Here is a 16274-nt window from a genome sequence, read left to right on the forward strand (position 1 = left end):
CCCGCTTTGAATCTCCAGAATCTCAGCGTTTCCTCCTCTTCATCCTCCGTCCGCCCCCAGTGAAGCCTACAGGAGCCCGTATGCAGAGCCCCATCACTCCTATGGCACCAGAACCCTGCTGGACCCCAACGTGGCCTACTGTAAGCAACGGGTCATCTCTGTTAAATATAAACGGGTGCTACATTCAGCATTATTATCCACATGTCAATGTGTGTTTTAAATTCTTCATCCAGATGGTCAATTGTCTGTCCCTCCCGTGTCCTACTGGAGCGTACCAGCAGGGGGCGCTCCCGCCAGTCGCTATGGAAACCACAGCCCTCACAGCCAGCACAGTGGCAGCAGCTTCCCTGAGCCGCCAATACAGTAAATATCCCCCTTTCCATTGTAAATCTTTGTATTTGCTTTATTTGCTCAGGCATCTTATCAACAATCATCTGGTGGTCCTGTTGTTCTGGGGCGTATGTGAGCGATCGACGCGATCATGGTGTGAACTCCTCCCCGCAGGCCGAGCAGTGAGGCTGCCTCTGTGGACCCGCACGTCAGGGCTTTCCCCTCGGACGGATCCAGATCGCCCCGGGACCGGATTCTCAGCTACAGGGAGGCTTTGAAGCAGCAGGTAGGTTAAACCTTCCTCCTAACCATCATCATTCTAGTTTTCCTCTGAGACGCAAGGAACTCGGTCCAGATGTGTCGCTCTAACGGCTGTATTGTAACAACATTATGAACAAGTACGCGGATGAAGTTTCCAACTCGCCATGTTACCGCTGACTACTTGGATGTGACAATGGCGCCCACTGCCTGCTCATGCATGAACGTCAAAGAAAAGCGCTATTTAATGTTATTCAACCAAATGGAATCGTAAGCAGCATCTTTAACCTTTTTGTTTTTACTACAAAGGAGCCCCTTTTTAGAATACCGGATACAAACTACAGTACATGTAGATCTTCCGAGGATACATTTCATTTATTAGTTAGAGAACATTCATTTAAAGACCGAGCGTTTGAACGGCAGTAGTTGAGGATGGTAAATAATTTTCTACATTAATTTTTACTTTTAGAATGGGTCAAACCCACGATAAATGGCTGTATGAAAAGCTTCACCTTGGTTCAGGTCCTCTTTGGTAGGAAAGGTCACTGTTAGTTGTAAGGTCACTTTTAACTTTCACTGCATCCTAGTCTGTGATATGTCGGCAGGAAGCTTCCAGCAGAGGGAACGGCGAGCTTTACAACAAGGTAACACCTAGTTTATAATAAATGGTATAGTGGCAGTGGAGTCCCGCCCTCAGATCCTCATTGGTTTGTAGAAGGCCCAGCGTAGACGTGTTGTGAGATCTCCTCAGTCCCAGTCCTGTATCCTGCTCCGCTCTACATATCCCCTATGCTTGCATTTGTTTGTAATACATGTGTTTTGAAGCACCGATGACTTTTTCTTCTTGTTATTCGAACATCACAAAGTGCATTATCATGTTGATACCGACACGTGTGCCTTGAGTTTTTGCACCAATTCCTGTTTGTGTGTGTGTGTGTGTGATGCTCTGCATGGTGGGTTACATGCATAAGTCTTAAGTACTGTTGACTCACGGGTTGCACCAGCATCTTGGTACCAGGATTATTCCGGTGTAGGGTCTGAATCTATATTTCAGCTTTTTGTCTGAGAGCAATGTGATTCTCTAAAAAGCCATGACGTTGATATTATATGTACTCGTGCAAAGCGGGAGAATATGTTGTGACGAGTATTGGCCTCCGATGCATGATAGTTCTTAGTGTTTCATTTAGAGAACAACGATGTCACGAGAGGATTTTAATGTTCGCTGCACAATGCCGCGCTACAGATCCAGCAGCAGCAGGAACGGAGGCGCTTGGAGCGGGAGGAGGAGGAGCGCTACGAGGCCCGGCTGGAGGCCGACATGAAGAACTACCAGCCGTGGGGTCGGGGGGGAGGAGGAGCTCCCCTCAGAGACGGCACTGGAAACCTGATTGGTATGTCCCAGAGTGGAGTGTCTGATTAAACCAAAAAATACTGTGAATGTACATATGTATGTACATACTTTACTTCTGATTGAAAACAAACCGGAAGTAAACTCCTTTTGTCCACGAATGATGAGTTGTCCCCTCCTCTTCTTGCGGGTCAGCTGACCTCCACCAGATGCACAAGCTGAACGAGGAGGCCTACATCAACCCGGAGCAGTGGCAGAGGAGAGCCGCCGCCGCCGCCGCGGCCCGCAGCGCTGAGCCCCCCGACCCCAACGAGAGGGTCTCCGGTGCCGTAGCAGAGTGCAGCAGCCATGACGCTAGTGACCGGCGCTCTGGTACCGTAACGTCCTTCTTCCCTTTGTGTTGTAGCCCTGAACGTTGATAGCATCCTGCACTTTCCACACGGCCGCAAATGAATGAATAAATAATGTTTTTCATATTTGCAACTGACAAACCTGCACTAGACTCCATCTTGCACCAATATGCTGGTGTCCTCCGTCAGATGTTATTTGAAATGAAGTTTCTTTGGACCGACTCGAGTATGATTTCTGTCCTCTTGTAGGATTCACTCATGGCCAAACCTCGCAGTTCGCCCGAGGCAGTGTGTTTTCCAACCAGCCCACACAACGACAGCTCCACGAGCAGGACGAGTACAAAGCGTACCTCAAACAGCAGGTATCGCTTTCATCTGCCGGCGGTGCCGCTACACGGCTCGGTCTAGCGGGAGCTCGGCGAGCCTCTTACAGACTTTTGAATAGTGTTCCCCAATTTAAAGCTAATACAAGATCTTTAACTGGTTATGAAACTGCCTCGCTTTAAAACTGATGCCTCCATATGACCGACGTCAGCAAACAAGCCCATCATCGAGAGAACTGTCTGTTTTGTTTTATTCTTAACGCCTTTAATCTCACAATTTAGGGCAAGAGCTCATGTCTCCATTTCCACAGGCAGTGGGCGGGATGTTAGCCAGTTACAGGCGAGCAGGAGGAAGCTTTTTTTCAGACAACTTTATTTTTTGATGTTATGTCTTGTGGTCATGGCTCAACCAGTCACCCATGGTGGGTCATTCAACAGATGGAGCATCCAGTCTTCCCCTAGACTGGTATGCAATGTGTATGATTTCTGAAATGCAGTTTCTTTGGTCATTGTATGCCTTTTAATTCAACGGGGATACTGGAGAGAGACAGTACATGTGTGTAAAAGTAAAAATCGACACAAAATGAAAGTAGTCTGTGGTTTGGAGGCGGGGTTTATGTCCTTCATGTTGCCATTAATCGGCGTTTGTTTACAGATTGACGAGAAAATGCTCAAAAAGGCGGAGGAGAGGGAACAGACTCGACTGGAGGAGGAGAAAGAGGAGAAGAGGCTGGTGGAGCAGAGGGCTCGCATCCAGAGGGAGTATGATGACGAGCAGGAGAGGAAGAACCGGAAGGAAACGGAGGTGAGGCGCTAAAAAAAAAAAAAACCCGCGTCACAGGCAGCGTTTACACCCGTTTAATTATTCGGACTCCAATACTCTCCCCTCGTTCCTCTCCGTCTCTCAGCAAAGGGCCAAGAATTCGGAGCTGATTCAACTGGCCGAACGGAAGAAGAAGGAAGTGGAGAGGAAGAAGACTGAGGCGGAGGAGGAGAAGGCGGCGCTGAGGCGGCAGTATGAGATGGAGAGGCAGGCTCGGGTGGAGGAGGTGAGTTCACAACGACACGCCGAGAGGCCTTCGAAGTGACAGATGGAACCAAATGTCTCAACCGACGCGTATCGATCAGGGTTTCGTACGGTCATGGAAAACCTGGAAAAGTCCTGGAATTTTAAAATGGTCATTTCCAGGCCTGGAAAAGTCATGGAAAAAACTCAAATCATAAACGTTTTGGAAGTCATGGAAATGTTGTTATATGCACATGTTCATTTACGCCGAGTTTGAAATAATTGATCTGGTTTTTTTTTTTAAAGAAAGACGCTCAAAAACGCACAACATTTTCTAAATTGTTCATACCGAGATTTCAGTTTGGTCGTGGAAATTTTGTTTAAAGTCATGGAAAAGTCATGGAAATCCATTGGTCAAAATGTGTAAGAACCCTGATCGATAATGTTCCGAGAGGACGAGGGAGAGCCGTGTGTCGAACACGCAGAGGTCTTGAGCTGGATTTATGACCTCTCTCCTCACAGGGGCCCACAGATAATGTTCTCTTTTCATCCTCCGCCTGACGGTGTTGCTCCGCTGGAGCACGACCGCAGTTGATTGTTTTTGTTTTCCCGCATAATTCAGCGGGGTGATCTTGGACCGAAGTTTTTATTCACACACTACACCTCATCATCATTTCGAAAAAAATAGTTTTATTTAATTGTGGATGTGCTAATAAGGTTCAATCCCATTTGACAGTGACTGGCAACACTTAATTTTTTTATAAAAGCGCTGCCAGTGTGTATATATATATACAGGACTGTCTCAGAAAATTAGAATATTGTGATAAAGTTCTTTATTTTCTGTAATGCAATAAAAAAAAAAAAAGTCATGCATTTTGGATTCATTACAAATCAATTAAATATTGCAATTATTATTTATTCTTTTATAAGAAAACTCTAAAATCCTATCTCATAAAATTTGAATATTTCCTCAGACCAAGTAAAAAGATTTATAACAGCAAACAAAATCAAACATTTGAAAATGTGTTTCCAGGTGTTTGAGTTAATTAGACGATTCAAGTGATTTGTTTAATACCCTACTAGTATACTTTTTCATGATATTCTAATATTTAGAGATAGGATATTTGAGTTTTCTTAAGCTGTAAGCATAATCAGCAATATTAAAAGAATAAAAGGCTTGCAATATTTCAGTTGATTTGTAATGAATCCAGAATGCATGACATTTTTGTTTTTTTAATTGCATTACAGAAAATAAAGAACTTTATCACAATATTCTAATTTTCTGAGACAGTCCTGTATATATGAGTTCATTCGCTCCAAACCAGTTGGCGACAACCTTCGAGTTCCATTTGATTGAACCCGTTTTTTAAGCGTGTGGTCTGTGTGTGTTGTCAGGTGTGCAGGGAGCCCTCGCCTCCCATCCCCGCCCTGCAGAAGAGAAATGGGGGGCTGCACCAGTACACCCCCAGACCCCCGACTGTCGAGAGCCGGTGCTCAACCGCCCCGCTGTCTGTGAGTGTCACGCACACACACACACACACACACACTTCCTCTCATTTTGTTGGTGTCTTCGTTCGAACCTTTCACGTTTCTTTTCAGGAGCGCTCTTTGTCCGGTCTCCAGTCCCCTCCCGTCCCGGCTCGCAGGAACCAGCTCCGAGCTGCAGGTACTGGATCAGCCAGCCAGTTCGAAAATGCAGCGGACTGAACCTGAACACGACGACGACGCTGCAGCGAGTCCAACCGGCATCATATTTGTGATGCTCTTTGCTAAATTAGGCTTGGTACTGAGAGCTTGTGTGTGTGTGTGTGTGTGTGTGTGTGTGTGTGTTTCCAGGTGACCAGCGCGACGTGTTCAGCGAGCTGTCGGCGCTGCGTCGGCACCTTCGCAGCGAAGAGAAGCGCCTGGAGGGTCGTCTACGGCAGGTCGACTGGGAGGGGTTAGCCTCTCCTTTGAGTGACAGGTCGGACCCAGCGTCCCATTCACCTTACGCTTCATTATATGCATCACCATCACACACACACACACACCTGCTGATGTTGCCTAAAAGTACGTGATAAACGGTTCAAATAGATACCGACTGCGATGGATCGGTAAGCGAAGGTGCTCGAGTTCTGACGTTTAATAATGTGGGATGGTTCCGCGGTGCCATTCGAGGGGCAGAGAGCCAAGAGAACGGCTCAAACTGAATCGGTGGGTCCTTTCCTTTGCGCAGACGTCGGGAGCGCCCCCAGGTGGACGTGTTCGACATGGCCAGGCTGCGGCTCCAGGCTCCGGTCCGACGGCCGACCTCCAGAAACACGGAGCCCAGGAATCTGCTGCGGACCCACGACGAAGTGGGCGTGACCGGCAGCCGGAGGTGGGACTACGGGGACCAGCAGTTCAGCAGCCGCGGGTCGACAGTCCAGGATGGTCAGCATCCTCCTTATATCCCTTCGCAGTAGTCTCAGATGATGTGGACCACCAGGGGGCGCTATATAGACCTAAAGGATGTGATCTCATGCCATATGATGAAACAAGCATGTAGGTCCATCCTGTAATGTATCATCGTAGACCAGGCTCTGCCTGACAGTTGTCCAGGTTAGTGTCCCAGCATTGGTTCAAGCTCAGTTACTATGGCAACCATGTTGACTTTGCTTATTACATGTTAATAATACCAGTGTAAAATGGGTTCTGAAAAAATGGATCAAATTTTAAAAATCCTTTTTGTTGCAGATTATTTGGACCTGTCCCCGCCCCGGCAAACTGATTATCTGGTGAGTTAAAAAGCACTCTAACTCTCTCTGAAATATGTACTGTAACCGCTGGAGTGGAGTCGTGTAACAAGGTGTGTGTGTGTGTGTTACAGACGAGTGTGATGGGGAGGTCTGCCACAGGTTCTCTGCTGGAGTCAGAGAGCGCTTTCATTGGTAAGAGGCCGCACATTTCTACCGCCATTATTCATTATAGTTATTTAAAACCACACGTGCAACGTCCATCATCGGAGCAGACACCATATCAGTCTCACAACACACTTGGAAGCAGGAAGTTGATATATTATTGATCCCTTTTAACCCAATGACATCGTCCGTATGCTTTGGGTGTTCATCTCAAAACAAGTGCAATGTTTTTTATGTGCATGTCCCGTCGGTGTAGGTGGTAAATAAGATAAGATAATAATGTATTGGTCCCTCAGTGGGGAAATTGCATGATTACAGCAGCAGGTGCACAGTAGTGAGCAGTAATAGAAATACAAATAAATGTGGTAGTTTTTAAGATCAGTTTAACCCTCCTGTTACCTTTCGGGTCAATTTGACCCCATTCAATGTTTAATGTTGGTGTTCCTTGTGGTCAATTTGACCCCAGGCTGTTTTTCACTGTGTCAAACATATAAGAAATGTCAACTTTTTTATATATGTAAAGGGCTATTTAGGTAGTCAACAAACAAACATAAAGTACCTCACACTTAAACTTGGGAAACAATATTAATTCTAATAATTTTCTGGAGGTTTTAATTGCTGGGGTCAAATTGACCCCGAGGGTAAAATATGTTAGTTAAATGTGAAGGTAACAGGAGGGTTAAGACAGGAGGCGAAAAAGATCTCTGCAGGCCGCTTCAGCTCGGTTTTGTAGTCTCTGCCTCTAAAATATAAACAATGCCGTCCCAAAACGAGTGCAGAGGACTCTGTGGACATGTTCCAGGTGTTTTGGTCGCGTCGGGTTTCTCTTCATTCGGCTCCGTTTATCGACGCTGATTTGGACTCTCACTTAAATGCGGTCTCAACTCTTTGTGTGCTTGACATTCCGAGGGCTCATTGTGTGTGTTCAGACCCTCTAGGCGAGGCCTTTCCGGTGCGGCGCACCCCGGAGCCGGAAGACGCCCCCGTGCTGCCGGCCAGGGAGAGGAGGAGGCTGTCCAAACGGCCGCAGCACCCTCAGGTGGCGTAGCTTCAAACGATGGCCGAGTGAACGAAGCCGCGACTGGAACCGTTTCCCTCCTCCCCCGCGCTCGCTCTCAGGGTCGAGACGCTTCCAGTCGGCCCTTCGGCCAACAGGACGACTACGCCTACCTCGCAGGGGACGGGCAGGAGGCGGGGCACGGCGGCGAGAGGGCGAGCCGGGACAGGTCGGGGCGTCCGATGTCCCTCAGTCGCCATAGCAACGCAGCCGGTGAGATTGAGTTCAGCTGATTCTTGTGTGTTATGTAATTATTCCGGTTTGGTATTTGTCATTAGGGCTGTAATGGTACTAATGGTACTTACCGTCCATCTCCCTCCCCCAGGATCAGTGGCTCTGTCCTCCGTAGGCTCCTCCCCTCCCCGCTTCTCTCTGCACGGTCTCAGCCAGCGAGGCTCCGTGGAAACGCTCGCCACGGATCCCTGGATGCGGCCGGGAACGACGGACACGCCGACGTGTTCGGACCGCCGGCCGTCGAGGAGGGAGCGGCTAACGTAGCGCCCCACCCCCCTCCCCCGCCTTTCAAGACGAGGAGGTGCTCCGCGCTCCTCGTCTTAACGCATCATGTTGAAAAGACATCGCGGCTGGTTTTAACTCGTGACGCACGTCAATATGAATGTGAAAAGTGATACTTTTTAAAAATTGTTGCTTACCACAGATTCTCAATATCTGAGTGAGAACTTGTATTCTATTTTATTAACTAAATTATGGTTGAAATAAATTATATTTTAAATTATATGACGTGTGTTTTGATTCAAATTTACACAAAGTTAGACATTTTAAGACACATTCTGGTATTTTAAGATCTCAAAATAAAAAAGTTTGCCATGCTTTATAACATTGGGTCTTAAATTGTGCTACATTTATTCAGGGATTAAAACCCCTTTGTTTGAGACTGCTAAATACAAATATTGACTTTGTTGCCAAGATGAGAAGAGCATGATGAAGATGCTTCCAGAAGGTTAGTTCAGCATGAACACAGAATGAATGTTTCACTCACCAGATCAGGAGCTTTTTGATATGAAGGGCCGTTTTTCTTCTTTTCTTGTTAACCTTCATGTTGATGTGGCAGTGATGAACATTCTGGTTAATTAGGACAACATCTCCGTCAACTCATTTTATGCCATTCCGAACAACATTTCTCCCATAATCAAAATGTTCTGCTATGAGAGCATCTTTAAAGAAGGTTTTACCAAACTGTTCAGAAGGCAACGACTACCAGCCAATCAGAGGCAGGCAGAGATCCAAAATTTCTCACCTACAGAAATATATTAAACAAAGCCAAACGAGACGCAAAACAATTGTACAACTTTAAACTCCTCAATGAATATAAGTACGACTCAAGGAAGACTTGGCGAGTGATTAACTCAGGGGTGGGCAAACTTTTTGACCTGCGGGCCACATTCGGTTCTAAAATGTGACAGAGGGGCCGGGCCAGGAGCATTTGGACACGCAATGTAATTTATTAAACCTGGAGATTGCGTCTTTTTTATACATTTCAATTTAAGGTGCAAAGTTAAAGTAAAAACATTTACTGGAAAGAGATCAATGGAATCACTTTCAACATTCAAAACAAATTATTACCCAACGACATACACAAGCTCAATAATTTCTAATTGTTTTAAACCCCGTAAAATAATGGACGGATTGTCCTGAGAGATAGACTGTATTAAATATCCTGCCTGCAGCAGAAACTAGAAAAGGGTCTTTAAATTGAGGGCGATGTGCGGCGTCATCTGGCCAGCATGTGTATGAACCCCATCAAACAGACTGACAGCGCTTTACTCGAGAAAATATGACCCTAAAGCTGACAATTGAAGTTCGATTTTTAAAAATTATTCATATCTCTTCTGAAAACACACCTTTTCTCATGTGGATGAACTGTTTTGGTGTTTGAAATTGGTTTACCAAAGGTCATAGGTTCACAAAAGCAGTGAAATATCTGAATACAATGCTAGATACATGTAATTGCACCTGTCCATCCTGGAGAGGGATCCTCCTCTGTTCTCTCCTGAAGGGTTCTTTTTTCCCCCTGAAGGGTTATTTGGGAGATGTTCCTGATCCGATGTGAGGTCAAAGGTCAGGGATGTCTATATGTACAGATTGCAAAGCACTCCGAGACAAATTTGTAATTACAAATAAACTGAATTGAATAAATGAGGAAAACCAAATTTTGTATTAACGTTTTTTTAGTAAAAATGATGTAGTCTGTCACACATTCACCAAAATGATAAAGATGGGACTGAGAAATGACTTCATATTGCAGATAAAGTTTCATGGGGTGTGTGCAAATAAAAAATGACCATTACATTTTTTTTATTTATAAATATGTATTGTACATTTAAAAAAAAAATCCACATTATATAGATGTTGTGAAATAGAAAACAGAACACAACTATTGACAGACTATTTACAATATGGCTTCACTATAATAACATCATGTCATCGTGTCACGAGTCTTCTCTGCTGGCCGGGCAGGTGGAGCTGCAGGTTGAGCTGCAGGCTGCGCTGCAGGCGCTGGTGAATCCTCTCTGTAAAATACAAGACTAGTCAGCACCGCGCACAAGTTACGGACACCGGGACGGACACCGTGACACGTAACGTGTAGTAAAGACTCTTACCCGGTCCAAGTGGCTCTCTTGTGGCTGCGTGTTCCTCCTCGTGGCTCTGCAGCTCCTCCGAGGCTCCGCGCTGCTGCCAAAATCACTGCGGCAGTTTCTAAATGAGTCTCACCTGTGTGGTGGGCGGGTCCCTTGTGATTTACTGAGTGTTCATTGGTTGTTTTTTTTGAAAAATGTTGACAGACAAACTGATTGACAAATCATGGTGAAGTGTTTTGTGTGACGAGTACTTTCCGCGCCAACGCACACCGGAAGTAAACAAAATTGCGATTTGGACAAGTTCGGCGGGCCGGATTAAAAAGCCTAACGGGCCGGATGTGGCCCGCGGGCCGTAGTTTGCCCATGTCTGGATTAACTCAATCATTAACAAATCCAACGACAAGTCTCGTATCTCGGATGTACTTTATGTCAATGGCAAAAAGGAAGTTGACCCTAAAAAGATTGCAGATGGGTTCTGTGAATATTTCGCTACCATAGGTGTGAAATATGCAGACCAAATTGGATGCTCTGATCACTCGTTTGCTGAGTATCTTGGTCAATCGTCCACAATTCAATCGATGTTTCTTAATCCTGTCGACCCGGATGAAATTTCTAAACTAATAAACAGCTTTAAGCCAAAGAAAAGCGCCGGTCACGACGGTATCAGCATGAATCTAGTCAAACAACTTGGTCAATCGTTGGCCACTCCTTTATTACATCTTGTAAACAAATCATTATCGGAGGGAGTTTTTCCTGATGATATGAAGATCGCTGAAGTGATCCCCATTTACAAAGCCAAAGAAAAGCATTACTTTACTAACTATCGTCCAATATCTCTGTTGCCAAGCTTTTCCAAAATTTTGGAAAAGGTCGTTCATAAACGACTGTACAGCTTTGTTGCAAAGCATAACTTGCTATACGGAAGCCAATACGGTTTTCAACCAAAGCACTCGACTGAGAACGCGGTCACCGAGTTTCTGTTTGACACCTACACTGCACTTGAACACGGAGAGAACACTCTGGCATTATTCCTGGACCTTTCTAAAGCTTTTGACACGATCGATCACTCAATACTTAAAAAAAAACTGAGCCATTATGGTGTTAGAGGTACGGCACTCGAGTGGTTTAAAAGTTATCTTCGTGGTCGAAAACAATATGTGAAATACAAGGGGTTCAAATCAAAATCATATGACATAACTTGTGGAGTACCACAGGGTTCTGTATTAGGACCCCTGCTATTTATATTGTACACAAATGACCTTCCAAAAGTCTTAAAACGTGTTAAAAGCATCCTCTTTGCTGACGACACAACTATCTATATTTCATCGAAGGACCACGATAACTTATATCGAACTGCAAACGAAGAGCTAAAAATCATATCGGATTGGTTCAAAGCGAACAAGTTATCTCTAAATGCACAGAAAACTAATTATATGCGAATAAATAAATCAAATAATCTCCCAGATCAAGATTTTAGGCTTGAGATTGACGGGGCTAATGTCGAAAAAGTCCAGTGCACCAAGTTCCTTGGTGTCTATATTGACGACAATTTGCGCTGGCATCAACATATTGACAGTTGTCGGAGCGTATCTGGCGGCACATTTGCCCTGCTCCAAAAAATATACTTTCAACAGAAAATCTGCGTTTGTTGTACCACAGCCTTGTCCATCCGCACCTCTTGTATTGCAATATGCTCTGGGATCTGCAGCTAAAACTCAGGTTAAATATATCGAGATTTTACAAAAAGGGGCTGCGGATCATCTGCAACGTGAAGAACAACGAACACACTGAGCCGCTTTTTAAGCGATTGGGCATTCTGAGATTTACAGATCTACATTTGTGTCAGACAGGAATTTTTATGTACAGATTTATGAATAATAATCTGCCCCACAATCTGTTACGTATGTTCACAAGGAACACAAATGTCTCACCATAACACGCGGCTGCGTGGTGGCATTCATATAAATAAACATACAGTCAACATTGTATTTAAAAGCTTCATCTGTAGAGGTCCAAAGCTCTGGAGCCAAATTCCGGACGAGGTCAAATCGGCATCCACCACCAAGGCATTTGGTTCTCGCCTTAAACGCCATCTCACTTCACTTTGAAAGTTATTAATATTGATATACAGCCTGGCGGCACAGTACAATAGAGGAAAGATATTTAAAAAAAAATGTATATACATAATTTGATGTTCGTGATATTATTATTTTTTCTTTCTAAGTTATCAGCAGTTCACATTTGCCTTTTATTATTATTTTTACTATGTCTCTTTCTTTTTCTTTTGGTTTTCTTTTTCCTGTTCTGTTTTTGTTGTTGTTGCTTGTACGACATTTTATGTTCTGATCCATATGTGTGTGTACTGTCTGTGTGCCTGTAGTAGTTGGGAGGGGCGGGGTTAAAGGGTTAGGGGAGGGGCTAAAGGGTTAGGGGAGGGGCGTCAACATCCTCATTCAGAGAGGCCTACAGACCTCGGTCTTTGGACGGTCCTCCATTCGTAAATTTTTTCTGTTGTTAATGTCTGTCAGTATGTAAACGTTATGTATGTACTTATGGAAAATAAATTACTTACATACTTACTAAAACGGTGAATTTCACCGAAAGGTGACAAGTTTGCAGGTATGTTATTAGCGAGCGATGTGGGACCGAGATCCGTCGTGCCGTCACGGGCTGCAGTGTGAGCGAGCTTTCATAAAAAAATGCAGCTGAGGCTCGAGAAACCCCCGTTCCCGCCAGGTTAGATGGATGCATCCTTCGCTACCGTGACATAGTAACCAGGGCTCTCAAGTTTTGAAGACAGGCAAGAGTGACATATCCCCCCGGCACGCCCCCATTCCGCCCGCCCCGCCCCTACCGTATGCCCACAGACCATGAGTGACTGTCACTCTCAATGCGTGACATTTGAGAGCCGTGTCGTAACTTTCACACACGGAGATGCAAAGCGGATACACGTACACTTTATATATTCACACACACATCCGATCTCGAGCGTTGGCCTGGAATGGCCCGGAGGAGTGGCCCTAAGCTCTGCCGACATGTTTGTGGAAACGGAGAGAAAAGAGAGAGAGAGAGAGAGAAGCCGCATGGAGAAGGAAAAGCAAAGAGAGAGCCACAGATTTTCAGGACGAGATAAATGGGCCTCCCAGAAGTTAGTGTGTGCAGCATCAGGCATACACACACACACACACACACACACACACACACACACACACACACACACACACACACACACACACACACACAGACAGAACAATAGACTATAAACATGTTTTAGTTGAACAACCAGTGGCGGGCCGTCAGGGCCAGCAAGGCCTTCTCTGCTGGCCTAAACATCATCAGAATATATATTTTTTTCTAAATATATTTCCCCACAAATATGTATTCAATTATTTCCCAGAGTAAGAGTTATTCTCTTAATTTCATAGCGTTCCTCTTTGTTGCGCTGCTGCCAGCACCAGGTTGAGATTTGGAGGGCTAGTCTTTATGTTAGATCTTTTATCCAATCATATTCAGCCATCGTGTGTTGCCAGGGGGCTAAAATCTGCCCTTAGGCCTTCAGAATCAACATTGCGGGCGCTGGTAGCTTCAAGTGAATGGGAATGACAATGTTGTGTCAACCAATCAGCTTTAGAGTTGGCTCCTGTAGGCCTTCTAGAAGGCCCCGGAACCGGCACAGGAGCCAGCTAGCAGGCGGAGGGCGTGCACGTCTTTTGATTGGATTACCAATATTGAGAGGCGGGTCCTATGGGCAGGTAGATGCAAAACCTCAGAACTAGGAAACTGAATTTGATAAAGGAATTAATTCGCGGACTACAAAGCTGTTTTTTCAACCCACAATGGCGGAAGGAGGAGAAGATGTCGATTTGGTCGAGCATATACTTTTAACGCCTTTCTCAAGACGAACTTTTCAAGAAAAGTTAGACATCGTAAGGAGGACTTTTTTTTCTTTTTCTCCGTCCCGATGCGCGCATTCTGCAGCGCGCGAGACGGAGAGCCGAGAGAAATGACATGCTGTTGTGTAGATACGATCAACATCAGACGGCTGTTTAGTTTAATAAATGAACAAAGACGTGCTATAGAGAAAATGACGGGGGCGGGCCAATTTTTTTTAATGTCATGCGATCTACCAATATGTGCCCTCGATGGACTGGCGGCCTGTCCAGGGTGTCCCCTGCCTTCGCCCTATGTCAGCTGGGATCGGCTCCAGCGACCCTAATGAGGATAAGCGTTATTGATGATGGATGGATGGATGGATGGATCTACCAATATTACGCCGCGATCGACCGGTAGGTCGCGATCGACGTATTGAGCAGCCCTGGTCTAGAGCCATGGCATCATAATGATAGTAATAAGAGGTGGATTAATTCGGGTGGGACTGTGTAGGACCTCACTGAAGGCCCAGGCCCCAGGCCCACGGCCCGCCACTGTGAACAACAAAGATGCCAAGTGAACTTTGAACTAGTCCCCACAATCCACCTGAATGACACTAATGCTACAAAGACACACACACTCACACATGCACACGAACACACAGACACACACTCACACATGCATGCACATCAGTGAGTGGATTTAAATATTTTTCTTTCTGCATCCTTTGATGTAAATTCCTCGGACGTGATTTACATGAAGCCATCATTTCCATTGACCTTGTGCATAGTTATTGGTTGTCATGTATTCACAATAGAAGCCCGTTTCCACCACTGTGAGAAGAGAAATAGGGTCTTGTAAGTCATAATTATGACTTACTATCTCATAATAATAGACTAGGGAGGCCCTCTTCCCAGGTGAGGATGAAGAAGAGATGACCAATGAGCATTCACACATTGGTTTCAGCCAGGTGATATAGTTTTGATTCTTTGACCTGGTCCTGGTTCTGCACTATCGACTAACTGTCCTCATGGAGAAGAAGAAGAGTAGGGAAACAAAAGACGTTTTTCAAACTCCGGACTGCAGGAGAAGGAAACGAGTGTTCCATGTAAACATCTTGAAGACAAGGTCTCCAAGGGTCATCCAAAGCCCATGAGATAACGATAGTTTCACCTGTAGCACCCATTATAACGGTGATCTCTTCCTGATGATGCTGATGAAGATGGGTTGGTGATGCGTATTTCTACACCACAGGGGGCCAGGCCAAGAAATACTGAGAAAGGGCACGATCACACCAGACGCGCCTCTAAAAAATGCAGCCGCACCAAAAACGCCTAGGCAAATATACGGCAGTATACGGCCTGAAAAACACAAGAAAACGTGGCATTTAAAAGGCGCGTCTGAAAGTCGCGCCGTACCATAGGGAATCAATGGTTTTGCGGGCGACACGTTTTTGAGAGGCGTGTCTGGTGTGATCGAGCCCTTAGTCCCACTTACCCCACTGCGTGTCTCATCTTCCTGTTGTCCTGGTGAGTGTGCATGTTATGAAACTTATTTGTGCTTTTCATTGTCTGTTCAATGACATACCCTCCCTAACCTCTGCCATAACTCATGACATTGGATTGTCTAACACTACACCGATCAATCAGCATGCATATTAGGGAATTCCGGTCATGAAAAAGGAGCTTAACTATCTTGTGCAGAACGACTTTGCAGCACCAAGTTCCAGCCCATGGAGTTCCCACGTCTCAGGTTGTGTACTGACCCTGCAAAGTAAACGCTGTAACTGTCCTAGAAGCACATTCATTACCCCTACATGAGGACTGCATTGATGAGGTTAGTCCTGCTACAGATGTGATCAAACATGACATACTGAAAGGATATTGGCAAGTGCTTTCAACAACACGAGCTCCAGAAATGTCAACGTTTGTGCCTCCTGACGGTTTCCTCCAATTCACTGAGATGCCATTTGGTGTGTGTCACGCTCATGCTACTTTTCAAAGGCTAGGACATGCAGTACAGGGAGATGTTCAGAACTGTAGAGCGTTTCTATATGTCACTGTTGTCTATTCTGAGGACCGGGTCGGTCACATGACGTTGAGAGAAGTCTTGGAACGACTTCAGCCCTAACACTCAATATGTGTTTTGGTAAAGCATTGTTAGAGGAGCATGGGAAGCCATCTTGTTTTCTCTCCAGAGGTAGGTAGCCGGGTGGACATACCTTTGCACACAGAATCCAAGAAACTGTTACCT

The 16274-nt window shown here is 45.4% G+C and overlaps 1 protein-coding gene across 9 annotated transcripts in view; it reads left to right on the forward strand.

Annotated features, from left to right (window-relative positions):
- The window catches only part of LOC130209905 (centrosome and spindle pole-associated protein 1-like), a 47381-nt gene that overhangs the window by 4616 nt on the left and 26491 nt on the right, over positions 1 to 16274 (forward strand). For 4 of the 9 annotated variants that reach the window (XM_056439815.1, XM_056439814.1, XM_056439813.1 and 1 more), the window contains 15 exons: positions 19 to 140; positions 234 to 363; positions 505 to 616; positions 1176 to 1232; positions 1832 to 1979; positions 2132 to 2308; positions 2536 to 2648; positions 3265 to 3414; positions 3518 to 3658; positions 5011 to 5127; positions 5215 to 5281; positions 5452 to 5578; positions 5831 to 6027; positions 6331 to 6371; positions 6464 to 6524. In XM_056439815.1, coding sequence (XP_056295790.1) covers positions 19 to 140; positions 234 to 363; positions 505 to 616; positions 1176 to 1232; positions 1832 to 1979; positions 2132 to 2308; positions 2536 to 2648; positions 3265 to 3414; positions 3518 to 3658; positions 5011 to 5127; positions 5215 to 5281; positions 5452 to 5578; positions 5831 to 6027; positions 6331 to 6371; positions 6464 to 6524 — 1760 coding nt within the window. Of the gene's footprint in view, positions 1 to 18; positions 141 to 233; positions 364 to 504; positions 617 to 1175; positions 1233 to 1831; positions 1980 to 2131; positions 2309 to 2535; positions 2649 to 3264; positions 3415 to 3517; positions 3659 to 5010; positions 5128 to 5214; positions 5282 to 5451; positions 5579 to 5830; positions 6028 to 6330; positions 6372 to 6463; positions 6525 to 7423; positions 7534 to 7613; positions 7765 to 7876; positions 8288 to 16274 lie in introns of those variants that run through there. The other 5 variants (XM_056439819.1, XM_056439821.1, XM_056439820.1 and 2 more) reach the window with 5 other exon arrangements.

The sequence above is a fragment of the Pseudoliparis swirei genome, chromosome 19 (genome assembly GCF_029220125.1).
Source record: "Pseudoliparis swirei isolate HS2019 ecotype Mariana Trench chromosome 19, NWPU_hadal_v1, whole genome shotgun sequence".
NCBI lineage: Eukaryota > Metazoa > Chordata > Actinopteri > Perciformes > Liparidae > Pseudoliparis > Pseudoliparis swirei.